Below are 19,645 nucleotides of genomic sequence, written 5' to 3'. Positions count from 1 at the left end.
ATTTCTAAGGTTGCTCTGCCTCATGGTGTCCTACATTTTGCTGGTGCCAGAGGCTCGCATGAGGATGAGGTCCTTCCAATGGGCTCTCACGACTCAGTGGTCTCAATTCTAAGGCAAGATGTCAGACCTTCTTCAGGTCCCAAGCGGAGTTGCGCAGGATCTCCTGTGGAGGGCTTGCGAGGACAACATTCTGAAGGGAGAACCTTTTTGGCAACCATGGCCGGAGATGACAGTAGTGACGGACGCCTCACTCACGGGGTGGGGAGCCCACGCTAATCATGTGACAATCAGCGATCGTTGGTCTCCATCGGAGTCCAAACTACACATCAACCTTTTGGAGCTGAGGGCGATCAGACTAGCGCTGATGGCTTTTCTGCCCTATGTACGGGGAAAGAAAGTCATGATAATGACGCACAACACAGTGGCCATGTACTACCTCAACAAACGAGGAGGTGTAGGGTCATGACCACTGTGCAGAGAGGCAATGCAGTTCTGGTTCTGGGCAATTCAAGAAGGAATCTCCGTATCAGCGGTTCACCTAGCCGGAGAGGAGAACACGGCGCCGGACGCTCTGAGCAAGCAGAGTAAAGTCTCCCACCAGTGGGAACTAGCTCAGGAAGTCCTTCAAGAGATCTTCACCCTTTGGGGAACCCCCTCAAGTAGATCTGTTTGCTACCAGTGTCAACCGGAAGTGCAGACTATTCTGCGCCAGAGAATTTACCACAAGAGGACTTCTAGGGAACGCGTTCGTAGGCGACTTGGAATTTCCACTCCTGTACGAGTTTTCCTCCAGTCCCTGTCATTCCTCACGTGATCAGGAGGTTGAGAAAGTTCGTAAATCCATGTTTCTAATTGCTCCGGATTGAGCCAGGACACGGACCTTCTGGACATGTACATCTGCCCTCCAATACGTCTTCCACAAAGAGAGGAGCTTATCTCGCGAGAGGAGGGTTGGGTTCTCCATCCAGAGGTCAAGACACTCAACCTTCATGCATGGTTTCTGAGAGGTTGAATCATAAGGATTGGGACCTCCCGGATGACGTAATGTGATCTTGCTTTCGGCCAGAAGGCCAGCAACTAAATCTTTGTACCGTTGCCATTAGAACTGATTCTTCAACTGGTGCAGAGATACGAATGGGGACCCATTTCAATGTAATACACTGATGGTGTTGTCTTTTTTGTTACATTTAGCAAATCTGGGGCTCCAGTTTGGAACCATAAAAGGTTATTTGGCAGTGCTTTCAATTTGTAAGCGCTCTTCTGAGTAAGTGTCATACTTTAAAATTCCATTGATCATACAATTTCTCAAGGGGCTCTGAGGAAGGCATGGTATCATGAATGAAGACAGACACAAATGATGCACAGTTCAATGGTGTTTGTTTAGCAAAGATGGGGTGGTAGAACTCCTATCTAGCCCTATATCTAAGAATGGGGGCAAGCTCGACCATCAAATAATAAATAACGTAGTCCTAGTAGTGTCTTGTCGAATCAAAATGGCCTATACTAAAAAAAAAAACTATTACCAATCCTTATGTTGTAACAAATATGTGTGGGAAAAAGGTGCATGCAAAAGAAAACAGTGTTCAAGAAAGTGTGTATCAGGATGACTGAAGAGTGGGGTTCCCGTCCCCACATTTTCAGCACAGGACAATGTGGCACACTCAGGCTTTGGAAATTGACAAGGGGGGTCCTGGCAGTCTCTCTGCCAGACATTAGTCCTGGTTACGAGAGACTTACCCAGAGTCTTTAGCTCACTATCTTTCACAGAGAAGAAATATCCCAAACATATCAGTCTTTGTCCTGCCCTGGGTTTCGGTCACTATTCGGACCCCTTGCTCACTATTCTTAGAGAGGCACAGATCCACCCTACTGATGAGGTCCAACCAGACCGAAACATGTGTCTGGGGTTTCTGTTGGTACTCTAGTTCAGAGGAGAATTGCCTAGCATTTCGGTGCTGGACTGCCCCAGGGCAGGACAAAGACTGATATGTTTGGGATATTTCTTCTCTGTGAAAGATAGTGAGCTAAAGACTCTGGGCAAGTCTCTCGTAACCAGGACTAATGTCTGGCAGAGAGACTCCCAGGACACCCCTTGTTAATTTGCATATTTAAGTAACTTTGGGTCTCACCCTAAGTTACTAGGGGAATCCAGACGTGGACCCCTTGCTCACTATTCTTAGAGAGGCATAGATCCACCCTACTGATGAGGTCCAACCAGACTGAAACACGTGTCTGGGGTTTCTGTTGGTACTCTTGTTCAGAGGAGAATTGCCTATCATTTCGGTGCTGGATTGCCCCAGGGCAGGACAAAGACTGATATGTTTGGGATATTTCTTCTCTGTGAAAGATAGTGAGCTAAAGACTCTGGGTAAGTCTCTCGTAACCAGGTCTAATGTCTGGCAGAGGGACTCCCAGGATCCCCCTTGTTAATTTACACTCAGGCTTTGGAACACTCTCTAGCTTCTTTGGCTCAAGGATGCATTTTGGGACATAAGCCAGGGCCTTCCGAAAACAAAGTCTTTAATTCAGCAGAATGCCTCGGCACATACAAAACAAAGTTCCTTCTCTTTAAGATCTCAAGGCTCAGGTTCACAGTTCATACTGGATCTCCCTCGATCAGTCTCAACACAAAGGGCCTCATTACACGGTAGGCGGTAAACCATGGCGCTATTAGCGCCATGGTTCATGCCGGTAATTTACCGGTACCGCCTTGGAGGAAAGGGGAATTACCGCCCTATTCCAAGGTTGGGAAGGCGGTAATTCCTCCTTCCTCCATTGTCCTTCCCCATTCCCATTTTTGCCCCATAGGGCTCAGTGGGAATGGGGAAGGCGCTAATTACGGTACTGCAAATTGCGTTACCGTAATTAGCACCCCGGTCCCTTTGCGGATTCGTTTTTTAACGCCTGCTAAAAGCAGGCGTTAATTTACCAACCCGCAAAGGGACCTCGTAGTAAGGCGGTAAGGGTTTACCAGTACCGGTAAAATACCGGTACCGGTAAACCCTTACCGCCTACCGTGTAATGAGGCCCAAAGTCTCAATAGGTCTCCCTCTGTCGGGCTCGGGCCCTTTTCAACACAATGGGACTCATTCCGGGTTTGGAGCTAACCATGGAGTAATTAGCTCCATGGTTGCCTCCAAAACCATCCCAAATCCGGCATGGTGAATGGAGTAATTACCGGTCCATTCCAGGGTTGGAGGGACCAGTAATTCCCCATTTACCTTTTGCCCTTCCCCATTCCCATTTCTGCCCCATAGGGCTCAATGGGAATGGGGAAGGAGGTAATTACGGCACCGTAAATTACGGTACCGTAATTACCTCTGAGGTACCTTTGCGGGTCCCGTACTTAACTCCTACTAAAAGCAGGAGGTAAGGAAGGACCCGCAAATGGAACTCGGAATATGGAGGTTAGGGATTACCAGCATTGGCACCCTTACCGGTGCCGGTAATCCCTTACCTCCAACCTCATAATGACCCCCAATGTTCATTTACAGCTCTCCCTCAGTCAGACTCAGACCTTTCACAAGGGATTTAAAAGTTCCTGTAGGTCTCCCTCAGTCGGTCTAGGACCTCTTTCAGCAAGAAGCACTTGATTCCACGTAGGTCTCCCTCAGCTGGGCTCGGACCTCGCAATCACAACACTGGTAGGGGTTCCTTCCCCTAAACTTCCAATCCCTTCAATTCACAGTTTCTCACAGTCTTAAATGCTCATCTAAACAGAGACTTTCGATTGGGCACTTTCACTATGCCGGACTACTCTGTTATTCTGTAGCATCTGTCCACAATTCACAAGTTATAGGCAAGATGCAGATGTCTTCGTAGTTGTATTTCCACTGTCCCATAATGCACCTTTCCTTATGGTTAACTAGTGGATTTCATGCTCACAAGAAAATTTCATGCATTTCTGACAAGTTCCTGCTTCAGCCTCACACGCGTGCCGAGTCTCCTCTCACTCTGAAACTCACTGGCCACGCAATGCTGTCGGGAAAACACTTGCCACTCTCAGATCTGAGGTCAGGGTCTCGCCACCTGCCCCTCTGTCTTCCTGGGGATCAACATCCACCCAGGGAAAGCAGCACTGACCTGTATCTTGCCTGCTGCGAGCAGCTCTCCTCGATTCTTGTCTCTCTCTCCAGGCTGCAAGCCTCCATCCACACCAGGTCAGCGTTTCGGCGTCTCGCTTTTCCTTAGCCCAAGTAGCAAGTGGGGCTGGGACTGAGAAGGGATCCCCTGCTGGACTCAGCCACCCAGCTTCCCTTCAGTTCTGCCAACTGCTGTTCCCTGTTCTGCCAGGAAGTCCACCTTTTTTTACACCTGGGTTTCTTTAACAGGCTGCAGGTGTGAGTTCTGGGCTTGGTTGGCCTGTCCTTGCCTGACTCTATTAGTGGCACAGTCTGTCTTCTGTCTCTCAGTGTGGCTTTGAGTAATCTTTATTTTTCTTAGTCACCTCGTCCTCTTCTTCTTAGTGATTTTCAAAATTGGGGAGGGAGAGTTGTGTTGGAAAAATTGTCCTATAAAGGCAGAATGGGTGTGACTGTGATTGAGCGCTTGACCCTGCTTGGTCTCAGTGGAACAGGGTCACTGCATATTACTAGAGATATTCTTTCTAGTTGTAGTACATGGGTAACTCAGTGGGCTAAGGGAATTATGGGAGTTGTAGTTCCCTGTTGTGACGGTAGATAGCTTGTGTACGGACATGTCACAAAAGGAGGGATGTATTAAATGTCCTATGGGTTTGGAAGAGGGGGGACTAAGTTACTTTTAAGGGCCAAAAGATGGTTTGATTTCTCATGGTGTTTTCTCTTTCCCTTTTCTAAGTTAAAGAGTTGGAGTGCGACAGGATTTTGCTGACAATATCCTCCAAAGACAAAGTGGATATTGGGTAGGGGCGTGTCAGACAAAAGGAGGAAATACCGCGTCTCACCTGAGGGCATTCTTCCAACAGTACCCAATGACCCCCTGTGCAGATGATCCTCCAACCCTGGTCCAACCCAGGGTCTGGTTCCAAAGGTGATGGCTGTGTCCTGGCCACCTGATTAACATGGTACTCAGTTCCCTCACGAAAACCAGGCTTGGACAAACGGGCATTCGGGACCTGGGAAGCAGGGGGTCCACCAACGCTAAGGAAACTATACAAAGATGAGAAGCCCTTAAACTTTTCTGAATGCAATGGGAAATTCTCGCCTCCAGAAGCAGAATGTTTTAGATACGCACAAATTAGACATTGGGCCTCCAATGCTATAGTGAAGAGTGCGGGTACTAGGAATTCCACGCGTCTAGAACTTGTGATGTATGAAGATAGGAGAACTAATAAGATCTCACAATGCTATACACTTTTGGAAACTGTAGTGGAATATTAGAAACTGCCCTACCTGCTTAAATGGGAGCAGGAATTGCGACAGGATGTTCCCTGGGAGCCGTGGCAGTGTATCTGGTTGAGAGCCCACAAGTGCTCAAAGTGTACACGGATCAAAGAGGGGGCCATCAAATTATGTTTCTGTTGGTATATGACCCCTGCAAGGGCACACAAAATGTACCCGTCCGCTGTTGGCACAAATGTGGTCAAAGGAGAGGCATGGCTCAGCTCATATGTGGTGAGGTTGTCCTATAATACAAACATATTGGAAGGAAATCCTAGTAAAACGAAGACATCCTGGGTTACCTATTACCCTTTGATCCAGCAGTGCTGGTCCTGGGTGACGCATTCATACTCCTACGTCTCGTCCCCTTTCCTCCATACTGCATGGACGTCCCTCGCCCTTCGCTGGTGACGGGAATGGAACCCTTTTTCACACAAAAAGCTGTTCCCCTTTAAATGTAGCTGCGCACTGAGGCGTGGTACCAGGAGGATGTGCTCTCCTGACTGTGCCATACAGCGTCACACCTCAGTCCACTTATGTGGCGACGGGAGCGGACCTGCTTCACCTGCTCTGGTGTTTGAGGCCTTTTCCCCCATAATCCCACGTGCCTGCTTTTCTCTTTGAAACCATAGTTCCACAATTTTATTTTATTCTTGATTCTACATTTCCACCGTCCTCTGGGGTCTGACCCTCCCCAGCTTATGTCGGGCCAGGCGAGCTTCAGTAGGTGCCATTCCGGCGACAGATCATTCCCTACATCGAATCTGCATGCGCTGTGTCTACAGTGTCTCAGTGAGTACCACAGCTGGGAAGGTTGATCGGCGTGCAACACGCTAACCCCTAGGTCATTGAGGAACCGTCTCGTCAGGTGGAGGAGGGAGCTCTTCTCCAGATCTCCTCCCAAACACTTGAATGACTATGTGTGTAGGAAGTCAAGGCCCAAAGTAAGTACTCTATTCGCCAAAGCACCCTGCAAGGGCGATTCCTTTCCTGATCCTATTACCAGCTATGGGCCTGAGTCTCCTAGAGCTACCGTTCAGCGGACCGAGGGATCCAACGAACCTCCCGGGCTGAGGGACCAAAAGGTTCTAGTACCGGGAAATCTCCCAAGGGGCATTGCTCTACTATCCGATCTAGGCCCAAGGGGACGCCTTCACATAAAGGCACTAGCAGGTCTATGCCCAAGGGTGACCAGTCTCCCATGGCCATGCCTGAGTTGCAGACAAGTATTGAGCCTATGCTCAAGGGCAAACAGCTGCCTGCTCATGCAGGTACAACAGCGGACATTCAGTTCCCACACTTTCCTGCCCAGCCAATAAAAATGGTCAAGAAGTGGCCCATCCCAACCTGAGGGCTCACAGGGAGTTCGCCTCCTGCACCCAGGCAGGAATTCACCCCACCAGTGGAATGGTCGCCTAGGCACTCGCTGCAGATCCTGTGGTGCATAGCCTTCCCAGCATCATCATCGTCAGTGTGCTACACTGAGGCTAACTACACACAATCCAGACAAGGGTACGCGGCAGGACCCAGCCCACCGCTCCAGTGACCCCAGCGGCTCTGGGCGCTCCATGCCAGCATGCAGGGAGCGTGTTTTTGGTAAATTCATGACGTTAATGAAGTCCCAACAGATGGCAGGTATTCTAAAGGGACTTATTAAGGAGATGCCTTCTGTACCACCCACTCCAGTCCAGCAACTGGCTCTGGTGTTGCCTCTTGTACTGCAGCCTCAGGCTCCAGTGATCCCTCCGGTACCACCCACGCCAGCGCAGCCTCAGTATCCGGTTCGGCCTCCACCACCGGATCTGGCACAGCTGCCTGCAGCTCCTCCCCCAGTGACCGCTCCGGCTCAGATACTACAAGTCCCAGAGGTCCCACCAGCAACTCAGATCAGATTACAAGGGACGGTTCAGACCCTCTCACTAGGGATCAGGGGGCCACAGACCAGGCTGACACGGACGAGTAGGAGGATGGGGACAGCTCCACGTCGGCCAGGGCCTTCCACGACAGGCTAGCCGGGTTAGCGGAATACCTGGGTATTGCTCAGCCACAGAAGGAGCAGCCAGAGGCAGGGGTCCTTACCGGGTACAAACTATTACAGCCTCTACCCTGTCTGGCATTCCTCTGCAGAAGGACGTCGGGGCCTTATCCAAAAAGAACTGGACTAAGCCTCATACCACGCAGCCTACCAACAAACGCCTAGACGCCAAGTACAGGCATGCGTAGGGGGACACCCTGCTGTTATCTGTTCATCCACAGCCCCACTCCTCGGTCATGATGGCTGCGTCTATGTATTCCAAGCCACAGGCCTCCACTTCCTCAAGCACAACCTCGACATTGCTGGGCAAGGACGACTGAATTCTCAACATTTATGCTAAAAAGATTTATTAAAATGCTGGGCTTCACCTTAGACAGGCTAACGCGGATGCAATGCTTGCATCGGCCAACCAGTAGCTATGGAGGGAGATATCTGAATGTCTGCGAGACCTCAAGCAAACGGCCTTCAAATCGGGCTTGGCGGAGGCCAACTGGGTCACGCAGGGTATAATGGAGTCAGCAGTGGCTCATATAGACACGGCTAGAAGAGCCATTTGCATCACCACAGACATGCAGTGATCTGCTTGGATGAGGGCCACCAAGTCTCAGGAACGCATCCTGGACCTCCCCTTCGAACGAGGGGATTAGTTATTTTCCTTGACAGATGACATGCTAAATAAAAAGAAAACCAGTTCGTAAATGGCCAAGTATCTCGCTATCCTGGCTAAACCGGCCACAAAATCTTATGTGCAGGCTCAGGCGAGGGTTTCGCCTCCCTCTTTCCTCAATCCGTCCTCCCTCCGCCCACCTCCTTCAGATTTGGACGCCTACTCTTCTTAAGGAAATCTTGACGCTCATCGACAGCTGTGCGGTGGAAGAGGTCTCACCCTCTCAGAGAGGCTTGGGATTCTATTAACGAATCTACGCTTTTCAGAAGAAGAATCGGGCAAGCCCGAGAGTGGTTCTGCATCTGTACTTCCTTATTCTATAAGTTACCCCTCAAAAAATTCAAGATGGTCACGCCAGCACTTATTGCTGAGTCTCTGTGTGGGGGAGACTGGATGTGCTCCCTGGACCTCATAGATGCCTATCTTTGCTTCCCGATTTCACAGCCCCATCGTGCATACCCCAGGTGCATGGTGATTGGCCGCCACTTCCAGTACAAGGTGCTACTGTTCGGGTTGAACTCAGCCCTGCAGATATTCATCAGGTTCATGAACGCTGTAGCCTCAGTCCTCGGGTCAGAGGCCCATCATGTTTACCCATACCTGGACGACTGGCTCATCCAGGCGACGTCTCCAGGTGCGGTCCAGGTTACGGCACACCGTCTCATGGACATCTTGTACGAGTTGGGGTTCTCCATCAACCAGCGCAAATCGCAGCTACAGCCCTCCCATGCCCTGGTCTTCTTGGGCTTACTGTGGGACCCACGAGAACAAAAGATTTTTCCCACAGCAGAAAGGATCGGTTTGTTGAGGGCAGCCATTGGCCACTTCCTCAACAGGACGGTCACGACTGCCTGGTGGTCCCAGCCCCTGTTGGTCATCATGGCCGCATGTCTCCTGGCTATTCTGTATACAAGTCTCAGGATGAGGAGGATTCAGTTGCACCTGGCAGCCTCCTGAAACCAAGAGACAGGCTCACATGCTACCACAGTCACCATCCCGACAGACCTCAGCCAGGATTTATTATGGTGGAAACGGGAGACCAATTGTTCTGCAGTAGAAGCCTGTTTTGATGATCACGACTGACTCATCCATAGAGGGGTGGGGGGGCACAATGGGCGACCATTCCGTTCACAGCCTTTGGTCGGACAGGGACAAGAACAGACACATCAACCTTCTGGAGCTGAAAGCTATACAGCTAGCGATGCAGGCATTACTGCCTCTGGCCAGGAACAGATCAGTCTGCATTCAAACAGACAGTTCTACGTGTTCGCCTGTGCAGGCTAGCCATACAGATTTGTGAGTGAGCCATTGTGCACAATACCCATCTATCGGCGAGTCATCTTCCTGGACACTGGGTGGCATCTTTCAGATATGGGGCTATCGGAGTGTAGACCTATTGGTCACAGATCACAACAGGAGATGCCACCAGTTTGCTTCCTGGATGGGCAAGGGCAGCAGCTCTCTGGGGGATGCTATCCAGCTGCAGTGGGACAGACTGTGGGCATATGCATTTCTTCCGACCCCTCGGATACAGTCATCTGCAAGATCAAGGAGGCGCAGGGCCTTCGGCTGTTTCCAGTGGTGCCTCAGTCGCCAGCCAGGCAATGGTATTCAGATTTTGTGAGGCTGGCGGCTCAGGGGCCCATTCCGCTCCTGATCACGGGGTCTCCCCTCCTCACACAGCAGTGGGGCACTGTGGTTCACCTGGCTCTGGAGAAGCTAGTCCTGGTGGCCTGGTTCCTGAGAACGTGAGGTTGCAGCATCTGCAGATGTTTCAAGAGAATTTGCAGATCATCCAGAAAGCAAAGAGCGACTCCACCATGAGTCCGTACAAGAGCAAGTGGACAAGGTTTTGCTATTGGGCAAGAGACAAGGGCTTGGACCCTATGGCTCGCACCATTGACCATGTGCTGTCTTTCTCAGCCTGCTTTGCTGAGTTGGGCGTGCAGGTCATCATGCTCGCACCTATCTGGCAGCTATTGGGGCTTACAAGAACTTGGACGCCATATCATATTCCACTTCCAACTGTGAAGAACTCATGGTACCAACAGTAAGAGTACAACACAAAGATACAAGTTTTCAAAACCTTTATTGTAACTTGATTGGGGTTTGAATAACTCCTTTCTGACCCTATAACTAAAATGGGAGTGATCTCGACCATCAAATAATAAGAATACAGTCCTAGGCAGTCTTTGTCCAAAGTATAACAGTTAAGCTAATAAACCTAATGCCTGCCTTTACTCTAATACAAGAATGTGGGAAAGGGAAATGTAATGTAAAGCAAAAGAAACCAATATTCTGAATAAATGTCAGAAGGGCAATGTGAGCAAGGGGAGACTCTCATCCCATGTGGTATAGAACAGGGTTGGGTGGAACACTCTGATCACTGGGCACACCTTGGCATTTGTACACAGCTGGGCGAGCAGCTCAGCCTTCCAGGTCCTTCTTGACCTTTTACTTTTAAGTTTTTTGGGTCAACTTCTCAGGTTCCCATTACCCAAGTCCAGGTCACCCTTAACAAATTGGTTCACTCACAGTTCCTGTAGGAGGCTCCCCTCTGCTTGGCTCAAGTCTCTATTTCCTTGTCTAACAAAAAAGTTCCTTTTTAATTTCACTTTCTTTCCGTCTTGGTTCCCCTCTGTCGGGCTCAAACCATTTCCTCTTGGGTAGGGCTCCCATGCCCAAGCTTTTATGCATGTGACATGTTGGCGGCCCTCCGTCGGACTCTCTCTCTCTCCAATGTCTTATGATTAACATAGTTCCTTTCACTTGTTCGCATAACTGGTATTCTTTCATTCCAATCTTTTATTCAATATCTTGTTGTTTTTAGTATTTACTTCCCGCTGCCTCTACAGCTTTAAGATACCTTACAGAGCCTTTTGGGCAATCTCTTTTGCGGGACCACTCTGTTACTATATATCATCATTTCACGTGTTTTCTTTCTCACGTTTTATCGGAGTATGCCTAACCCTCATTCCTTGGATACAGTTGCAAGTATTTCACTTCAGCACTAATCGGCCTTAGACAGCTTTCATTACTCACTGTTCGTGTTAAGATGCTTGGTTCTCTCGTGTCTTTGATGTTTGAAGTCAAGTTTGCTGCCACTGCCACCTCTGCGTCTCCCCAACCCTGTAGTTTACCCGGGAGGGTGGCTGATAGCTTTGTTGCACTTGGGTCATTTTTCCTTCTGTCCTGCTAGGCTCTCTGGTACAAGTCAAACGGCCTCTTGAAGATAGCATTCTTTCGATAGGAAGCCCTCGGGTCTCTTGCCACTTTGTCCCAGCTCCTCGATTACTCATCTGCTTTGCCACTGCTCTGGAAGTCTTGCTCCCTCTCGTGCACCGCCTTGCTCACTGAGTGCTTGGGTTTTCAGTAGGGATCCTCTGCCGGACTCTCTCTGTTTCCCAAGAGCAACTGCCTTTCCTTCCCCTGCAGACTCCTTTTAAACACTTGTGAGATGCTAATGTGCAGCAGGTGTGTGGTCAGGGTTGTGCCTGCCTGGCCTTGCTTTTCCTCATTAACAGGACAGCTTGCTGTTGGAAGAGGAGAATTTGTCATCTGTGCCTCAGTGTGTTTCTTGCTTGCACTCTTCATCCCTCTCGGTTGCCTCTTCTTCTTCTTGGTATTGTTAGGAAAAGGGTGGTGGGGGGACATGGAATGACCCTGTACATAATTTCTAAAAACGGAGTGGGCGTGTTGGTGATTGGGAACCTAACCCTGTAGTCTTCTCAATTTGATAGGACCATTGAACATCACCAGAGATGCTCCTCCCATTTTTGGCCTTTGGTTCTGCATGATGGATGTAGGGATTATGGGAGTTAGTTCTTGTCAGGATGACGGGGTTAGAGGTATTGTTGCGGGTGAATGGGTTTTGAGTGATAACATCCTATAACAATTGAGGGGATGTTGGGTAGGGATTTACTTGAATAGGGGGAATACCATGATCGCCCGAGGGCGTTCCTTCCACAGTCTCCCATCCCTTCCCAGGTGATCCTCCCTCGCTTGTCCACCCCCAGGGTTGGGATCCAAGAAAAATGGCCCTCACCTAGCCACCTGAGTCAGGGATCGCCGGGAATAGCATGGGAGAAACACCTCAACCATTCGAGCCAATGGCTTTGGCGGACATCAGACTCACCATCAAGACCGCCCTCCTAGTCAGGCTCAGATCAGCATGCAGGTTCAGGGAAATTCAGGCTCTGGTGGCCTCAGAACCGTACATCACATTCCATAGAGATACGTTGGTGCTGCGCACCCCCCACCCCTCGGTTTCTTCCTTCCATTTGAACGAGGAAATGGTGTTGCCGTCCTTCTTTCCAAACCTGAAATCTGAGGCAGAAAAGGTCTTGCATTGCTTGGACATGAGAAGGACTCTGACATTGTATCTCGACAGGACAAAGGAGTTTCATAAGTCAGACACATTGTTCATCACGTTTGTTGGTTCAAAGCCTGGCTGTCGGGCCTCAAAGGCTTCCATAGAAAGATGGCTGGTGGCGGCCATTCAGGGGCTTACAAAGGACAGAACAAGGAGTTGCCAGCAAATCTTCATGGCCATGCAGTCAGAACAAAGGCTACTGCGGTGGCTTTCCGCTTTCTAGAGGCATGTACCCTGGCAGGTCATTAACAGGGCGACTACAATGGGCTTCCCCATCTGCCTTTTGCAATCACTATTGTCTGGACAGCCGCGTGCGCTCAGACGCGGCTTTTGGGCAGGCAGTGCTGAAAAATCTATTTTTGCAAGTCTGTTGACATCCCTCCTCCCTAAGGGCTAATCATCAGTTGTATTTGCCCATGCAGCATGGCATAAAGGAGACGGGATGTAGGAGTAATTACAAGACCTTCACACACCCGCCCCTAAAAAAGCATAGTTAGGCAGTAGATTAATCTGGCCAATGCGTAAAAGGGGACTGAGGAGTGGCGCCAGAGGGGAGTGCATGCTCCTGGTACCACGCCTCGGTACGCATCTAAACCTAAAGGGGAAAGGCTTTTTTATGTGAAAAAGGGTTCCGTTCCCATCCCTAACGAGGGGTTGAGGGACAGCTATGCAGTTTGGGGTAAAGGGGACTATGGACTAAGCGTATATTACACACTATGGTAGGTAACTTGTCATTTATTGTCTACCAATTAAAAAAACACTACAAAATATGAATTCCTACCACCTTACGAGTGAACTAACTTCCATATTGTAATCCATCAAATGTATCATGTACTTGAGTAAATAGTCTTATTTCTATGTATGTTGAAGATGGACTTAAGCTGACATTGTAAATCATGTGTTGCTGCTGCTTGACTCATACATGCATCTCTTTCTTGCAGGAAGACTATGAAGAAACGTTATGTGGAACTCTATGATTACAACAAAGATTTAATAAATGGCTACAAAATTCGTAATAGCAACCACAGTGAGCTGCTGAACAGTCTCAAGGTTGTGAACCAAGCAATACAGAGGGCAGGACGATTGCGTGGTAAGAAACAGACATTACTTTTGTTCCTGTGCCAAACGTGGAGTGTGGAAATTGGAATATCTTTTGTAAGTGTGTTTATTTTTGGCTCCCGAATCCTCAAAACGCCTGGTAGCTTTGTCTGCCAGGACTTCTTGTATACATTTCTTCTTTAGTGGATTACCTAGTATACTCTTTTGCCAGGAATCCTCTTTATATGGGGTTCTTCAGATTCCCTGGTATACTTCCCTGCCAGGTATATTCCCCCAAATGTTTAAGTTTCTTATACAGTTTAAAATGTCTGGTGTATAGGATTTCCAGGATTTCTCTCGATGGCTGCCTTAGATCCCCTGGTATATCACCCTGCCAGGTATCTTGCCACAATGGTTCAGTCTTTTCCCAACTTCGTTGGATTGCCTGGTGTACTCCCCTGCCAGGAGTCCTTTCTCTGGAGGTATCACAGATCCCCTCGTATACTCTCCTGCCAGGTATCTTTCCCCCAAATGTCAGCTACCTGGTGCCTTCTCGTTACCAGGACTTCTCTATTGGCTTCACTGTTACTTTCAATATATCACATCAGCATTTACTTTGCTCTGTGCAATGTATTTGCTTAGGGTAACACTTATTTCAGCTCTTCCCGCAAATCGACAGCTCATGCACATATAATTATTCAGATTTCGTTGTTGCACTTTTCCTTATTGGTATTCAAATCTTCTTTCTTTTAAACATTGATCCAACATTAGGCTTACCTGCGTTCAAATCGTCTTTGAGCATTGTCTAAAATATCAATCTCACATACTGCTTACTTATTTTTCGGTATGTCCCCGGGTTCCCAATGGCTTTGGACCAACTCACCTGTGGTTCGTGGCATCCCCAACATGTGGCGTGCCTCTGCAGTAAAGCATCCTCCCTGGATTGGCTTCCCAGGCAATGCGGGTGTCTCTTCGGGGTTCCCTGCGGCTCCGTGTTTACTTGCCGGCTTCCTTCTTTTGGAACGTACCTTTCCCACCTTGGCCATACCTACAGGAGCTGCGCTGTGCTTCTCGGTGCTCCCACAGTCCTTCGGGTATGCCTGCTGCACTTTTCCTTCTTTCCCGCCGCGCCGGTGTCTGTACCTCGAATTTGCGAGCTGCCGCATAAATGTGCCCATCTTCTCCTCTGCGGTTCTCTCCCGTACTGCCTTTGCAGATGCTGCGGTTGCCATTTTTAAATGTCCCGGGCAATTTAATTTGAATAAAAAACAACTAGTCTGCATGTTGGCCTTTGGACTTTGTTTAATCTGCATGAACTCATCCCTTCTTTTCTTCGTCTCAGTAGTTGAGGCTTCATGGGAGCTGAAGTCCATAGATGTAATTGCATTTTCTAAAAGGAATTTTAAAAACTTCACGTACAGAAATGTCAGAAACATGCAATGTGTTCTGTGTGTTGTGAATGTTGTGTTGTAGGTATATATGGAGTTTTGTTTGAATGACATTAGGGAAGAGGTTTCTGATTTTCACCCTAAGCCATCAAGAACTTAGGTATTATAGGGTCTTCATCAAGAAAGGGGGGAATACTGTGCCTCATCTAATGGAATCATCCCTTCTCCCCAGTAGTTGTCCCCTCCTCTGTGGTCCTCCCTCATATACCCATCCCCACTGTGTCTTCGCGACATGGGAAGAGGTCACCGCTGGGGAATCAGTGATGAGTCCATCGGATTCATCATACTATGCAGATGGTACCAGATTTTCCTCAAACTTTCACCAAACTCTCTCTCCAATCCCCAAATCTGTCTCCTAGATAACACTTTGTGGACTGTGCGAGGATAAGTCATACTGAGAAATATTTTCTTCAGTATTGATGCTAAAGGAAGAAATGTATTTCTTTGCACGCCAGTACACTTTCAATGCTGCAACATTGGTTCCTTAAAGGGAGGTGCTTTGTTACCTATGTAAAATGTTTGGGCCTTGCTAGGCAGCTGGAACAGCTCTGTGATGGTTTGTTAAGCAAGATCGAAGTCTGGTGTATATCTGATCTTGAGGTCTGTTGAGCGGGTAGCCCCACAATATACACTGGGAACTGGAACCACGTGAATGTGACCCAAATGTTCCACCCTACACCTGCCTACGAAGAAATCAACCTCTCGGAGGCAGGATAAGTCTGCCTGCACCACAAAAGTGTGTCCCAGATTTACGTGCTGCAAGGACAATGCTAGGCACTGTACTGGGGTACTGCAGCTGGTAGGTGACTGGCTAAGACAAATTGCAAGAATAGATCAGGACTAGGAAAGTAGCATGGAGCATAACGCAGAAAAAGATGGCAACAAGGGACCAGACTAGAGGTGAGGGACAACAAGGCAGAAAAGCAAGAAAAACAAAGCAGGAAAAAGGCACAAGGCTGAAGCACTCAGAACAAGTGGACGAAGAACAGGATACAAAGAGGAGTGTAGGCAACAAGGAAGTGGGACACACCAAACCACTGCTATTTCCTGATTTTATAGTAGTTTGGGTGGAAATGAGGTGGATCATTGTTGGTTGCCAGGAAACATTATGTCAGAGTTTTGCGCCGGGTTAGACAAAAGCATTGCGACCTCGGTGTTTCGTGGGGCTGGGTGCTGCCTTTATGGAACATCCAAAGCCAGTAAGGCTCATTCTGCCTGTGAGGGGCTGGAGGAAATCATCACGGCTGAGCCAAAGGAGTTACAGCACCGCAGGTAAGAGGTGAGGATGTCAACAGGAAGAGTCGCCAGGCTCCTGGTCCTTGTTTGAGGATACAGGATGTGAGCGGGAGCATAACACTGGGTCAGTTTTAGGAGTCGTCTCTGTAAGGGGTTTAAGCCTCCCCATGTGCAGCTCACTGGTGATGATGAGCTGGATATGGGGGTGCACGTGCTCCTGTAACTGCCCCCTATGTTAGTGTGGCAACCCTGTGGGGGTTCTCTGGAGATCCTACAGACCTAGCATCTACTATCTGGGGTTGGCACCTGGCCCCTTGGGCCACCCTACTGTTGGTCATCAAGGTTAGGCAGAGGACCTTCATGGTCTCTAGAACGCATATGGATCCATTGGCATCTCAAAGTTACCCTTACGCATATTATAAGCATCTTCCTTATTTCTTTACCCAATTCAATTTCTCCATAATGTAGAGACTTTATTCCATAATATCCAGCGGTTGCCTAGTTCAGTCATTCTCCCCTCAGACAGTTTGCACCCTGTTTATACACAGGTGGACTCAACGTGTTCACTGGCACAAGGGTGATGGAGATTAGAAATCATCTCAAGACTAATTTGCATGGAAAATAAGGTATTTGAATATTCAGCACAGGAGGACAAAATAACCATAATAAAAGATTATTTTATTTTGGTCTTGACATGGCCCTAAGAGGCCCTAACTCCGGAGACAGGGGGACCTTTTGTTAATGTTCACGTTATAAGTCGAGATTCGGGGTTCCTGCACCACCATGGTTCCTCCTCCAGTCTTCATACTCTATCCTTCTTTGCTCTCAATTGGTCTCTGACTGCCATCCTTCTGCCTCCTCAACAACCTGCAATCTGGCTGGGGTGGGAGCTACTTTTATACCCTATTTACTCTTTCCCTGAGCTCGCTTAAAAAGTAACAGGATACATCTGTGGCGCCAGGGGAGGGCTCTGTTGAGATTGGTCCAAGCAACTTCCTCTTCATGCTGCAAAACAGGCCCACGGCCCAAAGATTCAATACAGTGGGTCACCATCTTGGGTTCATCAGTTCGGCATCCACCACTGGGGCCACTTCATTGAGGATCACAGTTTCAAACGGTGAATGAATGTTCACTCCACTCCCTCGCTCTTTGCTGCTTGACATGTACCAAGAACAGAAAAATTGACACCGGACTGCCCCTACCTTAGGCGTAATGGCGGGGGGACCTATTCGAAAAGCTAGCACTTGATTAACCTAGCTATAGAAGAACACACTTGGATTTATACATAGTAAACAAAGTTTAATTGAAACATGTTAAACATACATAAAAGGTTATAATTTGTTAACCAGGACGAAGACAAAATGACACGTGTCTTGACAAAAAAGAAGAATTCAATTTGAGAAAATGAATTTGTGTATAGTAACAAATACTAAACACATTATGACTGTCACATTTGTTTTATATGTATAAATCCAAGTGTGTTCTTCTATAGCTAGGTTAATCAAGTACTAGCTTTTCGAATAGGTTCTCCCGCCATTACGCCTAAGGTAGGGGTAGCCCGGTGTCTCTTTCTGTTGTTGATACCCACTTTTGCCTTCTAGAACCATGCCCCCCTTTAACAAAAAAAGAAGGCTACCGCCCTTGACTTTTTTTCTGCTTGACATGTACTCCAATGATGCATGCTCATGGACAACTGCTTCCTGTGGTAGGTCAGACACAGGAAAAGGATCAGTGGACAAGTGGACATTTTTAAAGATTCATGTTTATTAAAGTAAAAGAAAATGCGTCATCTAGCCCTGCTTCTAAGGTGGAGGCTCTGTAATATACAAAATAACAAAAAGGTGCTGGTCAGGACGTTGTACATAAATGAACCTTGTCCTCTGTCCAAACCTATGCTACCCAACTGGCTGTCACTACCACTAACAAAGGAAACAAAAAGATCTGGCCTAAAGAAGTGTTCTAATTCCCTTTTCTTGACTTGTGCTGTTCGGTACATTAATCCCTCCCAAATGTCTCCCAAATCCTCTTCTCTTGAGTTTTTCCAGGCCCTTAGCCCACTTGTACAGTTAAAAAACAAAGTTCAAATGTCTCTTGGTTTCACTCCTGGTTTCCAGGCCTATGCCTAGATGTAAAGTTCACAACAAAGTTCCTCGATTTTCCACATAGAAGGGGACTCCTGATCCCTCCCCACAAAGTCTTATTCAAAAGAAGATGTGCATTCCTTAAGTGAACAATTTGACTCTGCAGATCCTTTAATTCAAGTTTACCTGTCTGAGCCTTTTTTCATACTTTCTGCTCTCTGGTAACTCCTTGTGGGTTATTGTGTTCAGGTTCACCCCCTCTGGGTGTTTCTATTGCTATGCGTGTTCTTGTAGCTCCACAAGGGTCGTCAGATACTCTTATCATGTTTCCCGTTACTCTTAGATCTTTCCGGAGTGTTGCAGAGTTCGACCACCCTCCTCCTCCCTCTTCTTGGTGTGACATGCATACCTGCTTGCATTCGGTGCTCTTCTGGAGAGAGGGGGGCAGTCACTCCATTATCGATCATGGGAACCACACTTCTTGGGTCGTCAGTTGCCTGATTGTGTTCCTTCATCTGGGCGCCGTTGTTCAGTCACCCTCGTATGCTGCTTTGGTGCGATTCGGACTCTCTGCATCACAGACCTGAGCGCCTGGGGCTATAGAGCCTCCTGGGCTTGGTGTTGTTCCAGGGGCTCTCTGTCTATCATGTATGTGACAGGGGTCCCGCCTTCAGGATGTCCTGGCTCTGTGCTGTGGTTCAGGCTGCGGCAGAGTGTGGCGTTGCTTGGGCTCGCTCCTGCCCCTTGGCTGGTTCGCTGCACAGCGACCCCCTGCCTCCTGGTAAAGGTGTAGGGCATTTTACAACTGTCTCTGTAATGACACAACACCATTGGTTCTGAGTTTTGGTCATCATGGAAGGGTCAGCGACAAAAACAGGCACAATTAAGGGGCCCTGTACATTGATATTATCCCCCGCATATCCAATAAAGGCTTCTGACTCTGATGTTAAGGGAGATGTTATGTAATTGTCAACTGGTGATTCGAGGGGATTGGGTCCTCCGACGTATTCTATATCTATGACAGGTAATCACCACAGCTGTGCTGCTTCGGAAACTTTTTTCGGCGTCTGCGTCCTGCGTCGATGACGTCGATGCGCCGTCGTCGAGGACCTCCTCCGACGTCATCCGATGTGATAAGTAGGACGCACGACGCCCGTAGCCTCAGTTCCGTTTTTTCCGCGAACGTGTTGCTTCGTGATTCTTGGTTCACGCCTCGACTCTTTAGAGTTCTGTTCTTCTCGGTTCTTCGAACCTGTTCGTTTTGTGAAAATCCTTTGTGTGAAGATGTCTTCTACTTCGTCTTCGACCCCGCGTCCGGGTTTCAAGAAGTGCGGGGAGTGTGGGTCCAAGATGTCGGTGACGGACTCGCACAACGCCTGCCTCTGGTGCCTCGGGGGAGGCCCACGAC

At 48.5% G+C, this 19,645-nt stretch overlaps 1 protein-coding gene across 1 annotated transcript in view; it reads left to right on the top strand.

Annotated features, from left to right (window-relative positions):
- BBS2 (Bardet-Biedl syndrome 2) overlaps positions 1-19,645 on the top strand; it is a 1,290,628-nt gene that overhangs the window by 1,136,952 nt on the left and 134,031 nt on the right. Inside the window, exon 17 of the mRNA XM_069640291.1 lies at positions 13,376-13,524. Coding sequence (XP_069496392.1) covers positions 13,376-13,524 — 149 coding nt within the window. The remainder of the gene's footprint in view (positions 1-13,375; positions 13,525-19,645) is intronic.

Source organism: Ambystoma mexicanum, chromosome 1q (genome assembly GCF_040938575.1).
Source record: "Ambystoma mexicanum isolate Mex_15411 chromosome 1q, UKY_AmexF1_1, whole genome shotgun sequence".
Taxonomy (NCBI): domain Eukaryota; kingdom Metazoa; phylum Chordata; class Amphibia; order Caudata; family Ambystomatidae; genus Ambystoma; species Ambystoma mexicanum.
This window is presented reverse-complemented; position numbering and strand designations above follow the sequence as displayed.